General features: G+C 40.0%; 1 protein-coding gene across 2 annotated transcripts in view; it reads left to right on the plus strand.

Moving 5' to 3' along the window:
- Window positions 1-23,083, plus strand: part of MTOR (mechanistic target of rapamycin kinase) — a 63,739-nt gene extending 40,656 nt beyond the window's left edge. For both annotated transcript variants that reach the window (XM_057382177.1, XM_057382180.1), the window contains 26 exons: window positions 1,054-1,131; window positions 1,518-1,625; window positions 3,711-3,836; window positions 5,492-5,623; window positions 8,827-8,942; window positions 10,189-10,306; window positions 11,074-11,280; window positions 11,785-11,885; window positions 12,204-12,300; window positions 12,893-12,991; window positions 13,583-13,705; window positions 14,153-14,335; window positions 14,914-15,048; window positions 15,319-15,493; window positions 15,718-15,853; window positions 16,543-16,690; window positions 17,345-17,467; window positions 17,894-17,976; window positions 18,920-18,992; window positions 19,488-19,562; window positions 20,045-20,180; window positions 20,489-20,554; window positions 20,645-20,725; window positions 21,017-21,097; window positions 21,506-21,611; window positions 22,103-23,083. In XM_057382177.1, coding sequence (XP_057238160.1) covers window positions 1,054-1,131; window positions 1,518-1,625; window positions 3,711-3,836; window positions 5,492-5,623; window positions 8,827-8,942; window positions 10,189-10,306; window positions 11,074-11,280; window positions 11,785-11,885; window positions 12,204-12,300; window positions 12,893-12,991; window positions 13,583-13,705; window positions 14,153-14,335; window positions 14,914-15,048; window positions 15,319-15,493; window positions 15,718-15,853; window positions 16,543-16,690; window positions 17,345-17,467; window positions 17,894-17,976; window positions 18,920-18,992; window positions 19,488-19,562; window positions 20,045-20,180; window positions 20,489-20,554; window positions 20,645-20,725; window positions 21,017-21,097; window positions 21,506-21,611; window positions 22,103-22,118 — 2,922 coding nt within the window. In that variant the 3' untranslated portion in view covers window positions 22,119-23,083. The remainder of the gene's footprint in view (window positions 1-1,053; window positions 1,132-1,517; window positions 1,626-3,710; window positions 3,837-5,491; window positions 5,624-8,826; window positions 8,943-10,188; window positions 10,307-11,073; window positions 11,281-11,784; window positions 11,886-12,203; window positions 12,301-12,892; window positions 12,992-13,582; window positions 13,706-14,152; window positions 14,336-14,913; window positions 15,049-15,318; window positions 15,494-15,717; window positions 15,854-16,542; window positions 16,691-17,344; window positions 17,468-17,893; window positions 17,977-18,919; window positions 18,993-19,487; window positions 19,563-20,044; window positions 20,181-20,488; window positions 20,555-20,644; window positions 20,726-21,016; window positions 21,098-21,505; window positions 21,612-22,102) is intronic.
- The last annotated feature ends 126 nt before the right edge of the window (window positions 23,084-23,209 follow it).

Below are 23,209 nucleotides of genomic sequence, written 5' to 3' on the forward strand. Positions count from 1 at the left end.
TGTGCATCTTTTCTGGACAAGCAGGGCACAGGGATTATCTCAGCAGTGGTTCCATTCTATAAGGCACTGATTGTAAATTACCAGGAATGCCTGAGATTCCTAAAGGATTTTTTGTCTGTTCTGTCTCTTACATCTTTTTCAGTGAAGGACTCATATATATCATGTACAGTAAGTGTAATTTGTCTTGTAGTATGGATAAACCTCAAATCTTARATTGAGATAGCAAGGCATGGAATGAGTCTGTTAAACAGAACTGTATTGGTAATTCTTGTTTGTCACAGAGGACATTTGGAGAGCAGCTCTGTAGATGTGAAAACGTGTTGTTTACTTCCCAAGGAAGCTCAAGTCCCATTTCTCAGAATTCTKTGCTGGCTTGCCAACTTAGATAAAGGAGTAATTCAATCTGTGCTGTCAAAACCCATACATAGATTTTTGGGTGATGTGCACAGTAAAATTAACCAGGCATTCAAAAGGGTAGAGTTTATGATTAACCTTTAGCATTTTTGAGCAGGAAAAGCTATATGTGAGAGATTATATAATGACTAGARCTAGAGCAGGATTTATTTCATGCTTGAAGAGTCTGTCTTAGTTTGAGGATGAGAAATGGAATTTGCTGTCCTGTAAAATTCATAAAATCCTGTTCAGTTATGTAAAACAGTGAAAGCTTATTTTCTTTCATTATGTGGTATTGAGAGACATTTCTTGAGGCTTTTTTTGTAACCAACTCTTGTGCAGTAAAATGTGAACTTTTYATCTACAAATGTTAATGATGAACTCTACAATGACAGTAGGATTAGAAATGCTGCAAACTTTGATTTTGTAGGAAGACAAACTTCAAACTGCAGGTTTGAAGCTCCCTTGACTTTCCCTGTGTATACCATGGATATGTTTTCCTGTCAAACCTTTCTATTGATAAGATCCTTCCCTGATTCTTGTTGGAGAGTGGGAGCAATGCCAGCTTTGTCCATGAGATGGAACAGCTGAACAGCAGTTTCAACAATTGACTCTAGATAAAGCACACCACATTTGCCTCAATATCTCGTTCTGTTTCAGTGCATTGACAAAGCCAGAGACCTGCTGGATGCTGAGCTGACTGCCATGGCAGGAGAGAGTTACAGTCGAGCCTATGGGGTAAGTGTAGCTCTCAAACTTCATTCCCCTCATTGCTGCTTCAGACTGTCCCTGAAAGTTGCATAAAATTTCAGAGTAATGCTTTTCTCAAACATAAGACCTGTGTAGGCCCACATACTAAATGGCTCTTGTCAGGTAAGAAATATAACTTTGCAGGAGTAGCTTTGGGACAAACTAAAAGTGAAGTGAGCTCCACCCCCTCCAAAGAAATAAGAATTGACATTTAGGGAGTTTGAATCACAGGTTGYCTAGGTACAAGTACATAGCAGTTGGTCCTTTATCTGTTAGGCAGCCTATGTAYTTAAGATTTTGATGCCAAAATACTGTTCCTTAATTATAGATTTGTTCTATAGTGATTGGGATGGAATGTGATTTTTTTCCTTCAGGCTATGGTATCCTGCCAGATGCTGTCAGAGCTGGAAGAGGTTATCCAGTATAAACTTGTACCAGAACGCCGTGAGATCATCCGCCAGATCTGGTGGGAAAGACTGCAGGTACATCCATGTAAAGGTCAGGGATGGAGATGCTGATGGGCTGGCATGAATAGCTTGCTTTTGAGTCAGTGTGGTGGCTCAGAAAATGGCTCAGACATCTTTTCCATGTCTCTTTTCATCCCAGTAACCTTCATGCTCACATGGCTCTGTGCTTCGTCTCATTTACGCTTGTCCCAGTTGTCTGGGATTTTGGTTTGGGCTTTTTTTTTTTTCAGGTTAATATTCCTGAGTCTTTGCTGATATGACACTTTAAAAGTGAGAACTAAACCTTGAAAGAGATGTGTACAGAAGAGAGACACTAGTAACATCCCCAAGGCTGCTTATCTCAATATTGGATTACATCTGGAAATACTGGTTTGGATCAGGCTAGTTTGAACTTTTTACSTGGCTGTCTGCATTTTAAGAAGTGAATTCTCTCCAAATGCTGGYAAACTGGTCAGAGAATTCACATGCTTGTAAAATAAAAGATTATTCTGTTCCTTTTGGGCCTCTTTCAAGAACATTTCCAGTTGATTGGTGGCACTTAAGGACATAGCTTAGTGGTGGAGTTGGCAGTGTTATGGAGTTGTTAGGTTTATGGTTGGACTTGATRAACTTAAAAGTGTCTTCTGATCTAAATGATGCTATGCTTGACTTTTCAGAAGAGACCTTTAACCAAACCAAATTAATCAAAATGTTGATTTTCCTGTATTGAAAGAGAAGTTTGTGCCTTTCTTACTCGAAACATTAAAAATCCGAAGTACCTCTGAAAATTTAAATGAGACAAATATTTGACAGTATTTCCTTTTAAGACACATCTCTACAGTGAAAGTGAATATCTTCAGATGCAGTAGTACATACAGGAATACTGTTTAAAGAGGTGATCCCTACAAGAGAAGGGGGCAGAAGATAAAAAGGTCATAACTAAGGTAAAATGCTGCTTGGAGGAAGAGCTTTTCCCTGTGCAGAGTTCTTCACTGGGACTGCTATAATCTGACACCTTATGAAAGCCTGCTGCTTATTTTTTAGCTATTTGGGAAACTGTGACAAAGCTTTAATTTCCCATCTGCATTCCTTCCTGGAAAAGCTCAGGACCATTCCACTGGGGTAGAAATGGCAGGAAGTGTAATGTCTGCATACAGCTTTTTATGGTCCTGAAAGCAGTACGTACAGTTCTTGAACATTTTTTAGCTATTTTTTAATAATTTTTGAATGCCTGTTAGAGGAAGTTTATTTGGGTRTTAGGGAACAAGCTTTGCTCAACTTCCCAGTCCTCAACTTGGGGGGAAGAGAGAAAGGGAAAGAATAGCTTCTTTGGTGCTAAGGTCYTTGCTCCCATTGGAAAATCTTCTGTTTACCTTAAAACTAAATAGTCTCTGGCTAAATAGAAACTTTGGAGCATCACTGTTACCCTGTACTTGGCCACCATATCAAGCACCATGGATTTGGTTGTTCGCTGTCCCTTCCACAATTCAACCTCTCTGTAGCATCCTTGAATGTTTGAAATACAGACTCATCCTGCTCTGACAGTGCTGTGCCTCTCCCATCAGACAGTCAAGAACCAGACAATGCTTGCACAAGCAGCACAGCAGCTGGAGCTGCAGTTTCTGGCAGAAAACCAGAGGTGCCAGTCTCCCAAAGAAATACATGCAAGGAAAAGAAAAAGGGCAATAAGAAAATAATCTTYGCAACCGTTTGGTTTTCTACCATCTCTGTGTTGAGATTTGTCAGCATTTAAACCAAAAATAGGTTTTAAAACTAGGTTGAGAAGGCACTTTGGAAGGCACTGTGACTCACTTTGGAATTGTACTGAGAGCTTTCCTGATTTTTGGATGTATTTCAGCTTTAGGAGTTTTTTTCCTTTTTCCATCAGAGGATATTGTTAGACTGGAAGCACTGAGGTGCCTGCAGATTGGGAGAGCAAGGCACTGAATGTTCTTCACACACTGCAGTGTTAAAGAAATAGACAATTCTAATGTTGGTCTGCTGTGAATTATGGCTACAGAAGTCTCTGTCTTGGTGAAAGTCCCTTCTTTCTGAATCAAGGCTCTGCTCAGCACGCTGGAGACTGAACAATAACAAGTTCTCCCTTCTGTTTCCTCTCAGGGCTGTCAGCGAATCGTGGAAGACTGGCAAAGAATATTGATGGTCCGATCTCTTGTTGTGAATCCTCACGAGGACATGAGAACTTGGCTCAAGTATGCCAGCTTGTGTGGCAAGAGTGGGAGGCTGGTGAGCATTGTCAGGCTCTGTTCTCTACAGCAGGTTTTTGGACAATTGGCTTTGCTGTGCTGCTTCAACCTTGAACATTCCCAAATGCTTTCATTGCCCAGGTGGGATAGGCTCTCCTCTGAGGAAAAAAACAGTCAGAAATTGTTGAAATGGTAAAATTGTAACTAGCATAGAGTTCATCCTTGTCACCTAGGTTATTTTTGTGGGACTAGTATTATGCATGAGAACTCTTRAGCCAATTTTTTTATTGCATTCTGTAACTGGAAGTTTTTATGCAGCACTGGAGATTATTAATACTGCCTGTCTCTGCTAAAGCAGAGAGACAAATCTAGAATGCCATGTAACTGGTGAACATTACAGTGCTATTTAACATTCCCCACAAAATTTATCACCAAATACTTGAAACAGACTCTGTATACTTTCCACTGTCTTCTGAAATGAGAATCTAATGCCCAGAAGACATATGGTTTATCATGTGGTACTCTTAGGAGTCCAGGGAGTCTGCTGTGTCTGTGTGTCGTGGTTTGGACACTGGCCMAACACCAGGCACCCACAACAGCTGCTCACTCTGCTCTCCCTYGTTTCTCCCCTGTCACAGCTGGGCAGAGGAGAGAAAAAAAAAATAACTGTTGAAAAGGGCTCCTGCATCAAGATAAGAAACCATGAGAAAACACTCAAAGGGCAAAAGAGGCTCAACTTAAAGTTACCAAGTGCATTTATTACTGACAGAAACAGAGGAGGATAATGAGAATAAAATAAGCCCTTACAGACACCCTTTCTTCCCCAACCCCTTCCTCCTTCCCACCAACAGCGTGGAGAGACAGGGCATGGTGGGTTTTGGTCAGTCTGTCACTAGGATCTTTTTCCATTGCTTAGGGAGAGGAATCCTTTTCCTGCTACACCATGGGGTCCCTTCCCACAGGAGACTCCTCTCTGTGAACCACTCCAAAATGGGTCCATCTCACAAGCAGCAGTCCTCCCAAAAATGCTGTGGTTTGGGTCACTTGTCCACAGAGTGCAGTCTGCCCAGGACAGGCTGCTCCAGGGAGCAGGGTGCCCCTCTCTCCACCAGTTCTCCCAGTGGATCACAGCCCCCTCCAGGCATCCATCTCCTCTGGTGTGGGCATCTCCCCACWGGCCATGAGTGCATCTCTGCATCCYCCATGGTTCCCCATGGCTGCAGGGGGATGGCTGCTTCACCATGGTCTTCACCACAGAAGAATCCYGACTCCAGTGTCTGGAGCACCTCCTCCCATTCCTTCTCCTTGGTGTTTCCATGTTGTTCCTCACATGTTCTCACCTCTCCTCCTCCTCTCTCTAGGAAAATCTGTGTGCACCCTTTGTTTTGATTTCTTCTTAAATAYGTCRTCACAGAGRCWTAACCAACCTCTCCAGTTGGCCCAGRTGGCATGTCCATCATCTTCAGAGCCATCAGAGATTGGCTCTGCTGGACATGGTGGAAGCTTCCAGAAGCTTCTTAGAGGAGCCATCATTGCAGTCCCCCTGCTACCAAAAACCAAGCTGTGCAAGACTAGCACATTGTGTTTTATCTGGAGGGTCAGATGTACCACTGCTGGGCAATTCTGAAGCAATGTGAGCTAGAGGTAACAATGAGCTTGTTTTAACCTGCCTTTTGTCTTTGCCACTTTCTCCAGGCTTTGGCCCATAAGACCCTTGTCCTGCTCTTGGGAGTGGATCCATCTCGACAGCTGGATCACCCACTGCCAACAGTCCATCCCCAAGTGACTTATGCATACATGAAGCACATGTGGAAGAGTGCCCGTAAGGTAAGGAAGAGCTCAGTGCTCTGTTTCACTATTTCAAGTTTTGCCATACATGTTAGCTCTTCATCTTCCCTACAGAGCAAAGGCAAGGCTGGAGGTTTTACTTCTGCACCGTTAAAAGAGAATAACTAATTCCTTTCCTTATTGTTATTCAGATGGTAGGYTCTTTCTTCCTTTAAAACTCTATAAGGCACAGAAAGCCTGGCCCTAATTTTATTTCATATGTGGAAAGATTACTTTTGTTAAACCAGTAGCTGGTACCAAAAGGATGCAGCCAAGATTAATGGTCAATAGCAGTGCTTTTGTCCTGTGTAGCTTTGGTATTGAGTTTTCATCCACTGTTCTGTTTGCCAGGTCTCTACACTGTACCTGTGGGCCAGGTGACATGCTGAAAGTGGGAAGTGAGGGGGGTTTATTACTGGTTTTAGAAGTGTCCTGAATAGTTTTCACTTAGTTGCTGAGCAGAACTGACTTTTACTGAAGAGATTGTTGGAAATTTCTAACTGAAAGACAGCTGAAAAGTACATGGGGTTTTGTCATGAGAACAGTTTGGCTCCTGAGAGCCCAGGGTGAATGTTTTTGCCATTGCAACATGGGGAGAATTTATGTAATCAAATCCAATAGGCTCYAGACTTTCTAAATTATCTTTCTTTAAATATACATTAAAGCCTCTGTTTACCCTCATATTCTGCCACATCTTTTTAATTTTTTTCTGCCTTTGGTATTGCCAGCACTGGAGCAGAGCCATTGCTGTGAGAACATTGCCATGACCTAACTATTCTTTATTAGAATTTAAAAGGCAGAAGGAGCTGTTGCTGAGGCCCTGCTCTGTTGGCTCTGCCTTACCTTCTTCTTCAGTAAGGTCTCTTACTTTCTTCAGTAGATGACCCCAGAAGTATGTGGGGTCTCTGCCTGCCTCTGAGGGAAAGTGTATTTTGCAGTGTTTGACTTGTGGTCAAGAAATAGATGGACGTGGTGTAGGACACTAGTGCAGGGATGGAAAGCAGAATGAGAGAAAGTACAAATATTAAGGGGATGGGAGAAGATAACTAAAATTAACTGATGCAAGAATAGGTGGAGCCCATGAAGATGAGGTAAAACTGATRCCAAAATAGATAAATAATACACAGTTACACCTGGTGATGTGTGTAGTTTTATGTAACTCTATGTGTTGACTTGATTTGGTGTCCTTAGTAATAAGCTGCTGATGTAGGCTGGTATGATAGGAAGTAACTTTTTTTTCTAGCTGAGCTGTTGAAGGTTGCTTTGTTGATCTAAAATGTTTTCAATACTGCCATTTTGGCACTTGCCAAATCCAGTGAAAAAAAAAAAACCCTGGCATCTAGAAGGAAACCAGCCACACAGCACTTGCAGAGCTCCACAACAGTCTTTTCTTAAACAASAGATAAAAATGGATAAGTCAACCCTATTATATTTCTTCTAACAAGGACCTTTGCCAGCAGCTGCATTCTAAGCCATATCCCATAAAAAGGCTGCATACAAACTTAGGAATGCAGTTGTTCCAGAAAATGTAATGTTTTCAGACTTAAGTGCTCTGTCAGTTTACGACGATCAGTTTTCAATATTAATGGAAACTGAAGAGCAGATTGTTGGGTGTGTCATGGTATGAGAGGGGCAAATAATAAAAGGATTACATTCTGTACTGATACTGTTTGGCAATATATTTTGTCTATCTTTAATGGATGTGTAGTGTAACTATTTATAAGATTGTTATTTACGCCCCTAATCCCTTCTGTCTAGGTTACCAGCTGTGGAATGCCCCATGTTAATGTTAAGGGTGTGATACTTTCTTTTATTTCACTCTGGGCTAATACCCTTTTTCCTCACCACTGAGTTGTGTGCGCTGATATTTGAATGGGATGGATGAGGCATTTGAGCTCAGGTGGTTCTTGTTTCTAACACAGCTCATTCCTATTGATGCACAGAGGTAAATTAGGCTTCTAACAGCATAGTCTGCAGTTCCTAACCTTAAATGACCTTGCAGATTGCAGGAGCKTTACTCTTAATTCTTTCCATGAAGTGTGCATACTTTTTTTCTTAAATCTTTAATTTTGGGGTTTCCTATCCCAGAATTCCTTCCAAGGAATTTTAAAAATACTTTTTCCCTCTGAATTTGGTAGTGCTAGTTGCTTTAGTACTAGTGCCTTATGTAATATTCTAGCAATGGAGAACTGCACATTTGTACTTCTTCAGTAACTTAGGGAAAAATCTAGACTTTAATTTGTTGAAACAATACAAAGTTACTGTTCCAAGGTGTATACTTCTAGCCTAGCCAAAGCTGAAAGGTTAGGATGGAAGATCAGGAAGCTTCAAGTTTTTCTTCAGGCATTATTTTCTCAAATTATCTTATGGTTGGGGGKTTTTTTTTGTTTGTTTTTCGGATTTGGTTTGGTTGGTTTTTGGGGGCGACTTTTTCAGTTTGGTTTTTTTTCTGGTTGGTTGGTTTTGGTTTTCTTGGTGGGGTTTTTTTGGGGCTTTTTGTGGGGTTTTTTTGTTGGTTTTGTTTGGTTTTTATTGATTTTTGGTGTTTGCTTTTGGGTTTTTTGTGGTTTTTTTTTGTTTTTGTTTCTTTGTTTGTTTTTTATGGCTAGCATATTATAGGTAGGCTTCTCTGGATGTGTGATCCTGTCTGTTATGGTATAATCCTGTTCATATACAGTTCACGAGCTATAAACATTTGATTGTTGGAATTGCCAGACTGTCTTACCTTGTTTTCAGCTGAGCATGAACTGTCTCTGAATCTGTACCAGAACCTCGCTCTGTGTGGGCAGTAACAGSACATTCTCTGCTGCTGAAGTTTTCTCCCTGTACAGGAAACCTTGTTACTTTGGCAGAGTTGAGTTCTTGCACATCAGAGCACAGTGTTAACTTGTGTTATGGTCAGTCATACCTTTGGCTCTCTGTCTGTATGACAATGAAGGTGTGCCTGGCATCAGAAAGATGCAGTTATTTGTTCCTCAGTTTAGCAATTTCAGAGACAAGAAGAATCTCTAACCTCTCTATTTATCTGGACCTATTTGAAGTATGAAATGACTTTAGAGGGATGTCAGCAGCTGAGAAGCTTTGAAAGAAAATAAAACCATATATTTTTATTTCAATAAAAATTTATTTCCACATTGTCTTCCTCCCTTGAGAAGTTGTATTTAAGCCCTGTGGTCCTCACTGGCTCCATCATCCCTTTGCAGATCGACGCRTTCCAGCACATGCAGCACTTTGTGCAGACCATGCAGCAGCAGGCCCAGCACGCCATCGCCACTGAGGACCAGCAGCACAAGCAGGAGCTCCACAAGCTCATGGCACGGTCAGCACAGGCTCCTGGGGCACCCTTCAGCTCTAGACTGAAACCAAAGGCTTTGCTAGGGTGCAGGGTCCYTGCAGGTGACACATTTCAGATGAAGCTCATGCTTTGATTAAAAGAACGGGGGATTACACATTTAGCTGCTTTGGTATTATCTACCATGTAATGCTGAGTAAATATTACTGGGACACATCAGCCTGAACAAGCTTGTATCTGTTGCTGGTGGCTGGTTGTATTTTTCCAGCACCATAGCTTGCTGGCAGAAGACAGAGCTCTCACCATAGCTATTTCTTTGGTTTTTAAGAGATTCAATAGGAAAGAAATACTTGCCACATGCCCGGCACATCTATATTAAATGCACAGGCTGCCAAGCACAACAGCAGTGCTTTGGGCAGTAGGAGCCAGCATTTGATGGTCTCTTATAATATGTTGCATTAAAGTCCCTATCTCCATTTTTCTCTGTGAGTCTGGAGGTGGCAGATCTGTTTTTTTACAGTTTAAATTAAAAATTGCTTCGTGCTTTCTATTAAAGGTTTGGTTTTTTTGAAGGGAGGCATGCACTCAATTTGCTTTTATGAGGATGGGAAGTTGGTAACATCATTGTCTTGTTTTTTCAGAGAGTGTCCTGGAAGACAAATTAGTAAYGATTTGCATAAAATATTTGTCTTGCACAGTGCTTTCTGGAAAACTCAAAATACAGAAAGGACAGCCATGTAACTGTGTCATTTAAAGCCTGCTGAGGGAACAAAGTATTAAGTTTTGCACAAACCTTGACAGCCCCACCCTGCTGCAGTAAAAATGTGTTGTTTTTCCTTTCCTCTGGGCTGCAATGACWTAATGGAGTTCTGGCTGGGGGAGGAACGATTCCTCTTGTGTTTCCACTGTCTGTCAGTGTTCTCCCCAGAAGGCTCATTCATATAGTTCTCACTACAGTTCACCAGCACATGGGTGTGTATTCTGTCAGTATAGACTGATGCATTCTTTCAATATTTCTATTATCTACTTATTACATTTCTTTTATAATTAATATAGATGAGGAACAAAGTTTGATCCTCACCTTTACTCTTTACTTAAACCTTCAACTAGTTAGTTCTGCACTACAAGCAAGGTGAAGGTATTTTGAGCCTTGCATCCTGCTGGGTTCACCACGTGGAATGTCTTTCAGACTCCAGATAACAAGTTTGTCTTTTAATCCAGAGGCTTTGTTTTCATTTTAGGTTTTGAATCAATAATCCCTTTGCTTAACCAGGTGTTTCCTGAAACTGGGTGAGTGGCAGCTGAATCTACAAGGCATCAATGAGAGCACCATCCCCAAAGTCTTGCAATACTACAGTGCTGCAACGGAGCATGATCGCAACTGGTACAAGGTCATTACAGAAAAGTTTCCWGATAAATTTGATCAAATCCCGTACTATTGGAAAGAGGATATCTTCCAATGAACATCTTCATAACTATCCACCTTGTTACTGCCAGTAGGATTTAAAAAGAAAAACAGAACCAAAAAACAGAAAAAGTGACCTAAGGCAACCATGAGATTCTTGTTTAGAATTTTATCTGGTTGRTAAAACTAGGCCACCATTCAGTTTCTGCTCTTGCTTTTGAGACTCTCTCCTGTCCCTTAGCAATGAAGGAAAAAGAAAATGGAAAAAAAATAACTTGTTCTCAGTCAGTATACTTGAACAAGGAAAGTAACCTTGTTAATTCTCCAAAGAGCCTTTGATTTCAGGATTATGATATTTCAATTAATATTTGGTGCCATGATCTTCTCTGGGGTAGCWGTCTCCTGTATTTTTTCCCATTACACATCCCCAAGTCCTAACATACTAAATTTCATTTTGGCCTTTGAAAAATTAAGRTATATGCAAATATAATTTAATTTTTGGTACTAAGCTCATTTGCTTTAATATTCAACAGGGAGTTCGTGGCTAAGAACTCAGCATGATGTTRTTTAAGATAACAAGACAATTCAAATTACAAGCAATTAGAGTAATCAAAGTGTTGTATTGTCTGCAGAGTATTATTTATTGCTGTTGTCTGCAGACACAGAAAAGTTGGATTATCTGTAACAATTAGAAAGTGCATGTTGCAGAAAGGAGTCATCTTCCTTCTGACTTCTGTTCTCTCCTGTTGGCAGGCCTGGCATGCCTGGGCAGTGATGAACTTTGAAGCTGTGCTTCACTATAAACATCAAAACCAGGCCAGAGATGAGAAGAAGAAACTCCGTCATGCGAGYGGAACCAGCATCACCAGTGCTAACACCGAGGGCAGCAACAGTGAGAGTGATGCAGAGAGCACTGAGAACAGCCCCATCCCATCCCCAGTGCAGAAAAAAGTCACTGAGGTATCCTCCTTCATCTCTCTTCCTGTTAAGAGATTGGTACTTACTGCTTAGACACAGGAAATTATTATGGGCTAAATTAATGCAAATGATCATTAGCTGTGACGTAAAGCAGAGGCTGAAGTGGCTGTCATAGGTGATATGGTGCATTAACAAGTTCTGCTGCTTAAACCCCTCAGGAAGACTGTGAGGAATCTCTTTCATTTACCAGTTATAGCAAGGTGGTAATTTTTAGGCTGCTTTGCTGTCCATAGATTTGCAAACAAACTGAAGTATAAAACCACTTCACAGTGTTTTCCCTGCCATGGTGAAAGACCTTTGTGTAGTCAAGCAAAACATAAATGCCAGGAGCAACRTGTCCTGGGAAGAGTATGAGCTGAAGTGAGCTACAATGGGGATTAGGTCTATATTTCCACATATTTCTTCGTCTTGCCCCTTCTTGAGTTTAGGATTCATGTRGGCTGATGTGCTTACATAGAACTAATGCAACAATTTTCATTCCAAAAGGATTTATCCAAGACCCTCTTGATGTACACAGTCCCTGCTGTCCAGGGTTTCTTCCGATCCATCTCTCTGTCTCGAGGAAACAACCTGCAAGACACTCTAAGGTACATAATAATAAATAATAATAAGGTACATAAATAAAATTTCATAGTGAATGAAATCCAGCTGATAAGAGCATGAGGTTTCAGATTAGGTAGAACACATTTCTGCTCTTTTTCAGTATTGAATTAAGTGAATGCTTCAGTCCAGACTAATTTTTGTTATAGATGGATCATCCCTGCTATCTGAGAGTTCTGGGAAAAAAAGTTGCTTGTAAATGAGTCTTGGTTTTTTTGGTTGTGGGGCTTTTGGTTGGGTTGTTTTGGARGWTTTTTTTGGTTGTGTATTCGTTTGCTCCTAACAAAAGTATTTCTCTTTCTCAGAGTCCTTACTCTGTGGTTYGACTATGGTCACTGGCCTGATGTGAATGAGGCTTTGGTAGAAGGAGTCAAGGCAATCCAAATAGACACTTGGCTGCAGGTAAGTAAGACAAAGGGCTAAGAGAAAACCCTGTTCTGGGGGTAGTTTGGGGATTTGCTGCATGATATCCATGATGATCCTTTGCTAAACAATCCTCTGTAGGTGAWTGCTGAGAGCAGTGTGCAGTACAGTCTGTCACTGATTTAAAAAGCGTCTTGAACAGAAAAATGAGAAATGTTTCTGGTTTTATATGCAGACTAATGCACATTAATGAGAGAGAATGAAAATTCTTAAATTAAAAATGATGTGCATTCAGTGGTGATCTAGTAGTGATGTAGTTCGCAATCTGTTTCAGGATTATCTTGTATAATGACTCTTGTAATTAAATTTAAAAAATACTTAATTTCCTATTTAAGCCTTATACTTCAAGATGCATCTTTCCATAGTAGGATCCTGTAACAGTTTTGCACAAAACACTTGTGATCTCATTGAACATTTCTGTTTGGAACTTTGTGTTACCCTCTGACCATCTCAAAAATGAGTGGTGGGCTCCCTGTCCCCTTTAGATGCTGTGAGGTCTTTAGTAGAGGGCAGAACAGCTGATGCACTGAACATTTGACAGGGTGTTTATTTTCCTTATCCTTACTCCTAGGTTATCCCTCAGCTYATTGCCAGAATTGACACCCCTCGACCACTGGTAGGACGCCTCATTCATCAGCTGCTCACAGACATTGGTCGCTACCATCCCCAGGTAAGTGTTAGCTTAGAGGAGGAATTTTGTGGCAGTTAAAGCCTTTCCTGTGTTCCATTTCACAAAGTCCAGATGCCTGCACAGGAAGTCACAGCATGTGATGACAGTGAGGATGGGGACTATTTCTGCTGCTGCTGCTGCTTTTGCCTCAGCACTGTTCATGTAAAAATGGAAAGAGGTGAATGAGCCATGCAGCCTGGGAAGAATTCTTTGTCTAATGTCATTTAATGTCTACTGGGTAGTGCAAATCACCTTAAATGTCTTTAACTGACTGCTAAGAATATACCTCACAGGTTTTATCTAAATTTCTTTCTGCAGTGTGGAATATCACAAAATCCTAAAACCTATTTTTGTTCTTCCAGTTTGAAAGAGGCTCTCAATGTCATTCTGCTACTCAATGAATTAAAGTCTTGAAAACCTTTTGGATTAGAAGACATTCAGTWGCAAATTCCTATCACTGCTTTCCAGAAGCAAGCTTACTTCTGCCTGTTTATCTCTAGGGCTGCTGTTTGTTAATGCTTTGCTAACTATTTAAATTTATGTAGGTCTTCTATGTGGTTCTAAAGTATTACTGGTTGCTGTCCCTTGCAGGCTTTGATCTATCCTTTGACTGTGGCTTCTAAATCTACGACCACTGCTCGGCACAACGCTGCAAATAAGATCTTGAAAAACATGTGTGAGCACAGCAACACTCTGGTGCAGCAGGCAATGATGGTGAGTGCTCAGTGTACTATTAAGTGTGTTATGTTGGATAACTACATCAGTTTCCTTATGAATAAATGTGGAGAAGAAATGCATAAAAATTCTTCATTCCATAAAGAAGTGTTACTGCTTAATGGAAAGTAGAAACAAAATTTACTGAACATAGCATGGAAAGAGTAATTTAATTAATTTAATGAGGATTTTTTATGAATAAATGAAAAAGAATGCTTTCAGGCCCAGCTACACAAGCATATAGAAAATTTCAAAGGTAACAAATAAGGTGAGAAAAGCCTGGTCAACTTCTTGCAGRAAAAAAAGTGCCATCACTGTGGCTCCCTCTGGCTGCCAGGAATAAATATTTTGTAACATTAGGGAAGAAAGAAGTTTTGCATTTTTAAGTCAGGACACAGTCACGGGGATTTCTTTAGSCATTTAATCTGTCTTTCTGTCCTAAAACAGGTGAGTGAAGAGCTAATCCGTGTGGCCATCCTATGGCATGAGATGTGGCATGAAGGGTTGGAAGAAGCATCTCGTCTGTATTTTGGAGAAAGAAATGTAAAGGGAATGTTTGAGGTGCTGGAACCACTTCATGCAATGATGGAGCGYGGGCCTCAGACTTTAAAGGAGACCTCCTTCAATCAGGTATCTGCAAATAGCTGAGAGGCCATCCTTCAGGACAGCCACCTGCCCCAAATGTGTTACAAGCACCTTTGCCATCTAACATAGAGAATGAATCTCTTGGGACTCATTGTGTTAGTTTCAGATTTCATTATTGATGTTTATCTTCAGATCTGTGCCACTTTTGGTGACTCTAAGGGGCCATGGCACTCCAGATTGCCCTGGAGTCTTGTATTGACAAGGTGACTAGAAAATTACTACTGCTCTGCAGTTAATTATTCTGCTTTGCTCACAGTAAGCACCAGCACAGATAAAAGAGAATTAACTGAGCTTGTGAACCTATTTTAAAGGGTGACTCTAGGCATTCACTTGCCTCCTGTRAGGAAATCTACTTGTGAATAATGTTGTTTGATAAATTCAATGCAGAACTTGGATCCAGGCATTTCTGTATCTTTAATTCTGGTCTGCTATAAAAATGTGAGATCAAGTATTTGTAGTGCAATTTTAAAAGAGACTCTGATGCTCTTTGTAGGTGTTAAGTGGYCTCCACCTGTGATACTACAGYCTGTTGAAATTMTTTTTTCTGTTGTTTTCCTCCCTAGGCCTATGGCAGAGATCTTATGGAAGCTCAAGAGTGGTGTAGGAAGTATATGAAATCAGGAAATGTCAAAGACCTAACTCAGGCTTGGGATCTCTATTACCACGTGTTCCGACGTATCTCAAAGCAGCTGCCGCAGGTGAGGGAGGAGATTTAGTTTTTTTGTGGGKTTTACAGTGCAAGTTGTCAATACTAACCTTTACTTGATGTTTTCTGGTTATTCAAAACATACAATTTCAGTATTCTGGAAATCACTGCATGGCATTTGCTGCAAATTTGGAGTTTATGCAGCACTTCAAGTGCCTGAAGCCTGAACTCTTTTAGGTCCTTTGACAGCATGTACTCTTCAAATACTTCTGTGAGGTTGAACTGAAATTCTAAGGTGTTTTATTTCTTTTGGATTTGGTAGCTCACTTCTTTGGAGCTACAGTATGTGTCACCAAAACTCTTAATGTGCCGGGACCTGGAGCTGGCAGTGCCAGGAACGTATGATCCCAACCAGCCCATCATACGGATTCAGTCCATCGCACCYTCACTGCAGGTCATCACCTCCAAGCAGCGGCCCAGGAAGTTAACATTAATGGGTAAGAGAGAGCAGTTTTCACTTAGCTATTCCAGTATTTAAATAGTTGTTGCTCTTTGGTCAAGCTACATATTTACCTGGTAAAACTTCTCCAGCCTTTCCTTTCAGGTGAGGTTTTTCTTAGTCGGTCTGACTGCCACGCTTTCTAGTTTTTGGGTGCATGTGTATTTGCTCTTATCTGTTTGCTCAATGAGAATAAACTTCTGTGCACTAATTCTTTTGCAGGAAGCAATGGGCATGAGTTTGTATTCCTTCTGAAAGGTCACGAAGACCTTCGCCAAGATGAAAGAGTGATGCAGCTTTTTGGGCTGGTCAACACTCTGCTAGCAAATGACCCAACTTCTCTTCGTAAAAACCTCAGGTGTGTGCTTTGGGTTATCACTGAAAGTTCTTGTGCATGTGTAACTCCTTATACATGGGTGCAGCTTCACAAGTAAACCTGGCACAAGCAGTTGGTTTGTGAAGAAATGGCAGATCCTGGAAYTAAATTAAATATAAAGAAAACCAGTATTCATAGAATTAAAAYATGGAGGAAATGTTTCTGAGGGGGTTGTTTGTTCTTTTTAATTGAAGTCCCATCTTGTAAATTGTTATGGTCTTCGAAGCAACCCCTATTTCTAGACACCTTGCATGCTGCTTTAGGTGCCTGAGAATGGGGTTTTGCCAAGGATTTTTTATTATAGTCACTAAATAGCTTGGTGAATAGTCACAGAGTGCAATTCTGCACAATGTCTTTCAGGCAAGAACACATGAGATATCATGTGCAAATAACAGGTCACCGTGGGTGACATAACATTTACCTTCTGAAAGCAGCCTTTCAGTGAAAACCACATAAACTTTGAGGTTGTCTATAGATTATGTGGCAGCAATCTGTGCAAATGGATGTTTGAAGTCTGCTTGAAAAGACAACCAGAGCAACTTTTGATAAACAGTTTTGATAGACAGTTCGGGCTAGAATCAGATTTAATAGCAGTTGTTTTAAGCATCTCAAAATCTAGTAATTCACAATACACAACAATTCAAGTTCTGATTCTCCCATTTTCCCCATAGCATCCAGAGATATGCTGTTATTCCACTGTCTACAAATTCAGGCTTAATTGGCTGGGTGCCCCACTGTGACACACTGCAYGCACTCATCCGAGACTACAGAGAGAAGAAAAAGATCCTGCTCAACATCGAGCATCGCATCATGCTGAGGGTAAGGGGCAAAGCTGGCAGAGAATTGGTAWATTCTTTTAGGGCACCATTGTCTTGATGAAGGAAAATGGTGCATGGCTTCTTTCTCTGCCTCTTTTCTAATTGTTACGATAAATAAAAAATATTAGATAAGAGTTRTAGCTTGCCATATGTTTATTTGTTTCTCCTTTCCAGTTTTAGCAGTGACCATGAGTTGTTGCCATCTGTTGGTGACTGATATGTGTGTGGCATTTTGCTTGACTGTGATGTGCCTCATACAGGGTGCCATGCTACTGGYATTGCAAACATTGTGTCTAAGGAGCAGGGCCAAAATTAGACAGACTGGAGAAACTGAACAGTACTAGAAAATTTGGAATTCCCTGCCAAAAAGGAAAGCATGTGCTAGCCCAGAAGACTTAGACAATGTTTTTTGAAAAATACTTACCTTTACAGTTTTTTGGTTAAATAGGGCTATGGGCTACTGACTTTGTGGATATCCCATTTAAAAAGAATTCTTCACTCTTACGTGATCATTTCACTGTGTTTGAAACAGAGTGATCCGATTTAAGTATAAACCTGATATGAAACTATTTATGATTACTGTGTTTCTCACAGTACAACCAGAGGCTACTGGAGGTAGTTTTTTAATTTGCTGAATGTCACTTCTGAATTACAGATGGCTCCAGACTATGACCACCTAACTCTGATGCAGAAAGTAGAAGTATTTGAACATGCTGTCAACAACACAGCTGGGGATGACCTTGCCAAACTGCTGTGGTTGAAAAGTCCAAGCTCAGAGGTGAGTTCAGCACAAGTAGTGGCAAACAGTAGAGTAATTATCTTCTCTGCAAAATGAGTGAGAGATGGAATTTATTCACCCTAAACCCCAGCTGAATCACTGCAGAAGATGTATCCACACGTGTATCCCCACAGGAAGGGCCTTACAAGGCTCAGAGCACGGGTGAAATGCAAAGCACAAGACTGGAGATTTCAGTCTCTGTATACTCTGCAGGGGAGAGAAAATYAGAATATATTCTCTTAATGACTTAGACATCTAATTCAAGGACACAGGGTGTTTCAACTCCCTCAAACTCAGGAGTACTGCACCTAAGCATATCACAGTTCTACTTTGTGTAAAATGCAAATTGGTAATGTATAAATCAAAATATAATCTGAAACATGCAACATGCCTGCCTGGCTTTTTCTATTTTGTCTCCCCTTGTAGGTATGGTTTGACAGAAGAACAAATTACACCCGCTCACTAGCTGTGATGTCAATGGTTGGGTACATTTTGGGCCTTGGGGACAGGTAAGTAAAGCTATAAAAGTTTATTTTATTTAAAAGCACAGACTATGAAGGCCTACCAGTTCATTCCTTGGATCTGTTTTTGTGATTACATCTTCCATTGTGGTTACTGCTGAGTTGTAGTGATACCATCTTTCAGGTCCTAATTTTGTTGCTGTTATTCTCAGCASTGCAGGTATGAGATGCAGAGTTCACATATGTTGAGTATAAATAAGGCTTTCTTCCTTCCTGAAATGAATACATGTGGAACTATATCAAGGACCACAAATTGTAATTTTGCCCTTTCACAGAATGGGAAATTTTTCTCCATCCATTTTATTAACAAAATAAGTTCCAAAATACTGTTGAAATCAATGTATATYAAAGTCTGTAATGCAAAAACAGCTAAACTCTTAAATGTTTTAATAGCAAGAGCTGTTATTTCGGAGCTTTAAAAGTCTTTAACATAAAATTATAAACTTTTGAAAATTGAATTAAAACAAAGTTGGAACACTAAAGCATGAATACAGCACTGTATTTTTGCTAGTCTGAATTGGTTTTGTTTGTTGGTGGTAAAACAGTTTGTTTTACTTCATGTATAGCACAATGCTTTACATTTTTCTGTACTGAAAAAAAAGAAAAAGCATTAAATAAGCAGAAAAAATTACTCTAACTGAAAAATAAACGTTCATGTCCAAGAAATATACTAATCATTTTGGTCCAGGAGATAATTTATATTCCAAGGTGAGAAGATCYTGAGAGGTAATTACAAAAGTAATGTGACAGATGCACTGTCAGGTTTTCTGTTCATCCTGAGATTGAAGATCTCAGACAAGCAAGCTGTAACTGGCTGTTCCTGTTCATGAAGATAAATATCTTTTCAGAYTGGATGTACTGTGATTTACTTGGGGTTTTTGTAATGGTGTGTCACCCATGGCCTGTTTTTTCTCCCACTCATTCMCCAAAGGCACCCTTCCAATCTGATGTTAGACAGACTGAGTGGAAAGATCCTGCATATCGACTTTGGGGACTGTTTTGAGGTAAGTCTTCCTATTTGGACATGAAATTTTCAGTAATATTTCACATTTTCTGGTGGAACAGAAATTAATTTATAAGCCAGGAAAACTGACCTTGGAGACTGATCCTGGGCAAACCCTTTGGCTCTCTTTTGAGCTTCCCTTTACCTACAGGCAATACGAAAATAATAGACACTTTATCAYAAAAGCATGTCTTGGGGATTAGCTGACCATTGGAACAAAGAAGTGCCAACATCACTTACATGAAATTTCTTGGAGCAATTTAAGCTGCTGATAGGCAGTCTGTGTTGCTGGGCACATRCTTGAGTTTTCCCTTTTGTTATCAAGTTCATCATCTAGCTTGTCCCAATAATTTGTGAAAACTGAGGAACAAAAAGCTGTGACTTTATTTCCTATTTGGAATAAAATCTTCAAGACTGTAGCAAAAAGATCCCAGTACTTAATAACTTTGAGTAAGTTAGCTATTAATTTACTTGTTCTCCATCATTGTGTGTTTAGGTTGCAATGACGAGAGAGAAGTTTCCTGAGAAGATTCCCTTCAGGTTAACAAGAATGCTGACAAATGCTATGGAGGTAAGCATTCCCTCTGATTTAGAGGGGACTGTTCTTAGGGAAAATGGCAACCATTTCTCAGTTTTTTCCTGGTTTTCTTTTGTAGCTAAACTTTACCACCCTTAAGAACCAGAGGTGTTAATATTTCAGCTTAATTTTCTGTGAATTAAAATGTCTCCTGTGATGTTTGCAGTACATTACAGKGGAAAGCACCCTTTTAGTTAGAAAATAAACTACCCTGAAATTCTTCCAATTCCTTAGGCCTTCCTTAGGTTCCTCATTTCAAATAGCWGTTTATATCAACCAGACACAGTCAGTTGCATGGTAGTTCACAAAAATGATTTTCATGGAGAGGTTCTTAGTTTGTAATTAATGTCTGTCTTGTTCTCTTAATGAACAAAGCATAGTGAACTCCAGTTCTAAGCCACTTGTTCCCTAAGTGTTGGGGTTGGAGTTGCAGAGTGAACAAAGCAGTGGTAGATTAATTTCTTTTTCTTCCAAAGGTGACAGGCCTTGATGGGAACTACAGAATAACCTGTCACACAGTGATGGAAGTACTGCGTGAACACAAGGACAGTGTCATGGCTGTGCTGGAAGCCTTTGTGTACGATCCCTTATTGAATTGGAGACTGATGGACAGTAAGTGATTCAGATTAAAAGTGACAGCAAGAGTGTATTCATACAAGAAATCCAAAAGCCTGAAATTCAGTGTCTATTTTCAACAATCTGATCAAACTGTTAGTTTGCATGTGCTATTTCTGTGTGCACATGGTTTTARGGATTTTAATATGAAATTACAGCAGCGATCAGGAGATTGAAATTATTTTCAGGTGACATCAAATCAGGAGAAAGGAGAAAGGCAGCCAAATCTGTATTGTTTGTGGACAAATTTACTATGAAACACTGAAAGTCCAGTTCATGCTTTTCAACTCCTTGTTTTCTTGCAGCAAATACAAAGGGCAATAAGCGCTCACGAACAAGAACAGACTCCTACTCAGCCAGTCARTCAGTAGGTGAGTAGAAAATATGGTAGATGCCACAAATATACTTTTCAAATGAGCTGATTAACGGTTGTGCTAATGTTTTCATGGTTTTTCCAATAGAAATGTTGGACAGTGTGGAATTGGGTGAGACAGCCCATAAAAAAACTGGGACCACAGTGCCTGAATCCATCCATTCCTTCAGTAAGTTTCATTGTKGTTTCTATACTGATCCAGAAACGGTTCTTAGATCAGAAAATTTTATCATGATCCAAATGCAATTATATGAGATGGGACAGATACAGTCTCTTGTCAGCATAAATGAGGAATATAATTACTTGTGTTCTCAATGCCAGCAAAAAGAGTTGTATTTATAGAAGGTGCATCTAGGTTTGCTCTCAAAATGATATTTGGAAAGAGCACATCTAACAGCAGTACAAATGCTTTTATTGTTCAGATGAAGTCCTAATAATGTGTCCTATTTCTGTCTTTTAGTAGGAGATGGTCTGGTGAAACCAGAAGCTCTAAATAAGAAGGCAATTCAGATCATCAACAGGGTTCGAGATAAGCTCACTGGTGAGCATGTAGTTATGTTTATATAAAAGAAACATAAAATCTGATGGATCTGCACTATCAATGCTTGTATTTTTGTTAATCCTTTAATTTAACATATTCTGATTAAGTGAATGAGGCCATTTTCCTGGTTTTGTTCAAAACCTAAGTACTGTGCCTGTATTTAGATACAAATGAGTCTGATTTGACAAGTCCAGAGGTGTTGGTAACTACAAAGATTTAACATTTTGCATGTCTTAGCTTGTTAGTGGAAGTTGAACTTCTGCTGTCCTGGCCTCATARTTTGCAGCATTTAGTTGCAAAATTTTACACTTTGAAAACTACTCCCCACCTGACAGATAATGTACTTGAAGGAATTAGGAGCAGGATTTGTGACTCCTTTCATGGTTTTTTTCATCCTTTATTTCAAAGGTCGAGACTTCTCTCATGATGAAACTCTCGATGTACCCACACAAGTAGAACTGCTCATTAAACAAGCAACTTCTCATGAGAACCTGTGCCAGTGYTACATTGGATGGTGAGTTTGTCACWYAGCTAACCTGGCAAAACTCTTCTGGAATAGTCTGAGCAGGGAACTGCTAAAGAGAACCTCAGTTGTGTAGCTAGTTATTTGTGGGAGCCTTACCACATACTGCATCTTCTCTGGTAGATTTTGCAAGCCCGTGGTGATGCCATAGACAGTCCTCTAGGAAAGTTGCTGTTATAAGTAGTGACAGGGGTTTTACGTTTTAGTGTTTAAAAGGAGTGTGGTGGTCACTGCTTTCAGTTACAGTGAAGAACCAAAGRTGATTTAGTGTCGTTTTGAGAGTTAGCTATCTTGGAACTATGCTTAAGGAAATAGATCTCTTTCCTGCTAATGTTTAAAAATTACAGAGAAGCATGGGGATCTCCAGGCAACTTTTYCTGTGCTAAAATGGTGTTTAGTCTGTATGGAATCTCAGTCCTCAGTGTTGCCTTTGTGAAACTACATGCAAGTCAACAATAACACAGKATCTTTATTTTCCTTAGGTGTCCTTTCTGGTAACAGAAGATTCCAGAGTATGCACAGTCTTTTATTCTGGAGGCTTTTTCACTCCAAACTTGCTCTTCTACAAACACAAACTGAACGTTGGACTGAAATTCAGCCTTTGTCAAATATTTTTAAATGTACATGAAAAGAGTTATTGTATATTAAAAGTTGGTGTAAGCCAATGTATAGCTGCTGTTGGAAAACCAAGCTGTCTGAAACACAACACTTGATTTGGGTTTCCAGGACAGCGAAGACTGATTGTACCACAAAAAACTATGGTTCCACTTGGTCTTTGGGGAACTGGAGATCCATTGAAAATAACCATACGGGTTTGCACTTACTTTGCAAAGTAACTAAGTAACATGCAGATTAATTATTGCCCTGGTCATTCCTGTTGATGTGGGTGCAGTGAGCTCAATGCGCTTGTGCAGGAGGCTTCATTTAGTTTYGGGGGGAGCTGCATAACTGGAAAGAAAAAGAAGTAAGAGTTTTACCATTATTTTCTCCTGCACCTTGTTTTCAAACTTGATTCTTGCCTCAAAATTGGAAATTGTCTATCTGCTCATTACACTAGTTCAGGATTTGTGTTTCTGACTAGATCAGGGCTTTGAGCACATCCAAGATTTGAAGACCTTGAGCTGAGCAAAGTTAGGGTGCCTCTGTGCAGTGATGGATGGCAAACTGGGTGCAGGGTACAAATAAATACCACTTGGGAGCTGCTTGCAGTGTCTGGGTTAAAAAGCAGTGTTGKGAAGTAACTAGGGAAAGTTAGGGTTCAGCACAGGAGGCAGACTAGGGGGAGAACTGGTTGTAACTTGAAACAGAAAATAATGGTTGTTAAACATGAGGTTGAAGATAAAGTTTAAATGAATTTAAATGAATTTAAAACATTAAAAACAATGCACAAAATACAACAGAGTAGCCATGTTTAGATGCCATGTTGTATTTGAATATATTTGTGCCAATAAATTACATCAAAATGTAAACACTTTGGCTGTGTTTCTGTTTTTTCTTAAATCATTGTTAGGCAGAGATAGGGAAGCAGATTGCAATTTTTTTAAGGTTCGTGTTGCCATTGATTTGTCTTTTTGTGCATGAGTTTAGGT

Source organism: Malurus melanocephalus, unplaced genomic scaffold, assembly GCF_030028575.1.
Source record: "Malurus melanocephalus ecotype Western Australia unplaced genomic scaffold, MMel_1.1 scaffold_552, whole genome shotgun sequence".
Classification (NCBI taxonomy): domain Eukaryota; kingdom Metazoa; phylum Chordata; class Aves; order Passeriformes; family Maluridae; genus Malurus; species Malurus melanocephalus.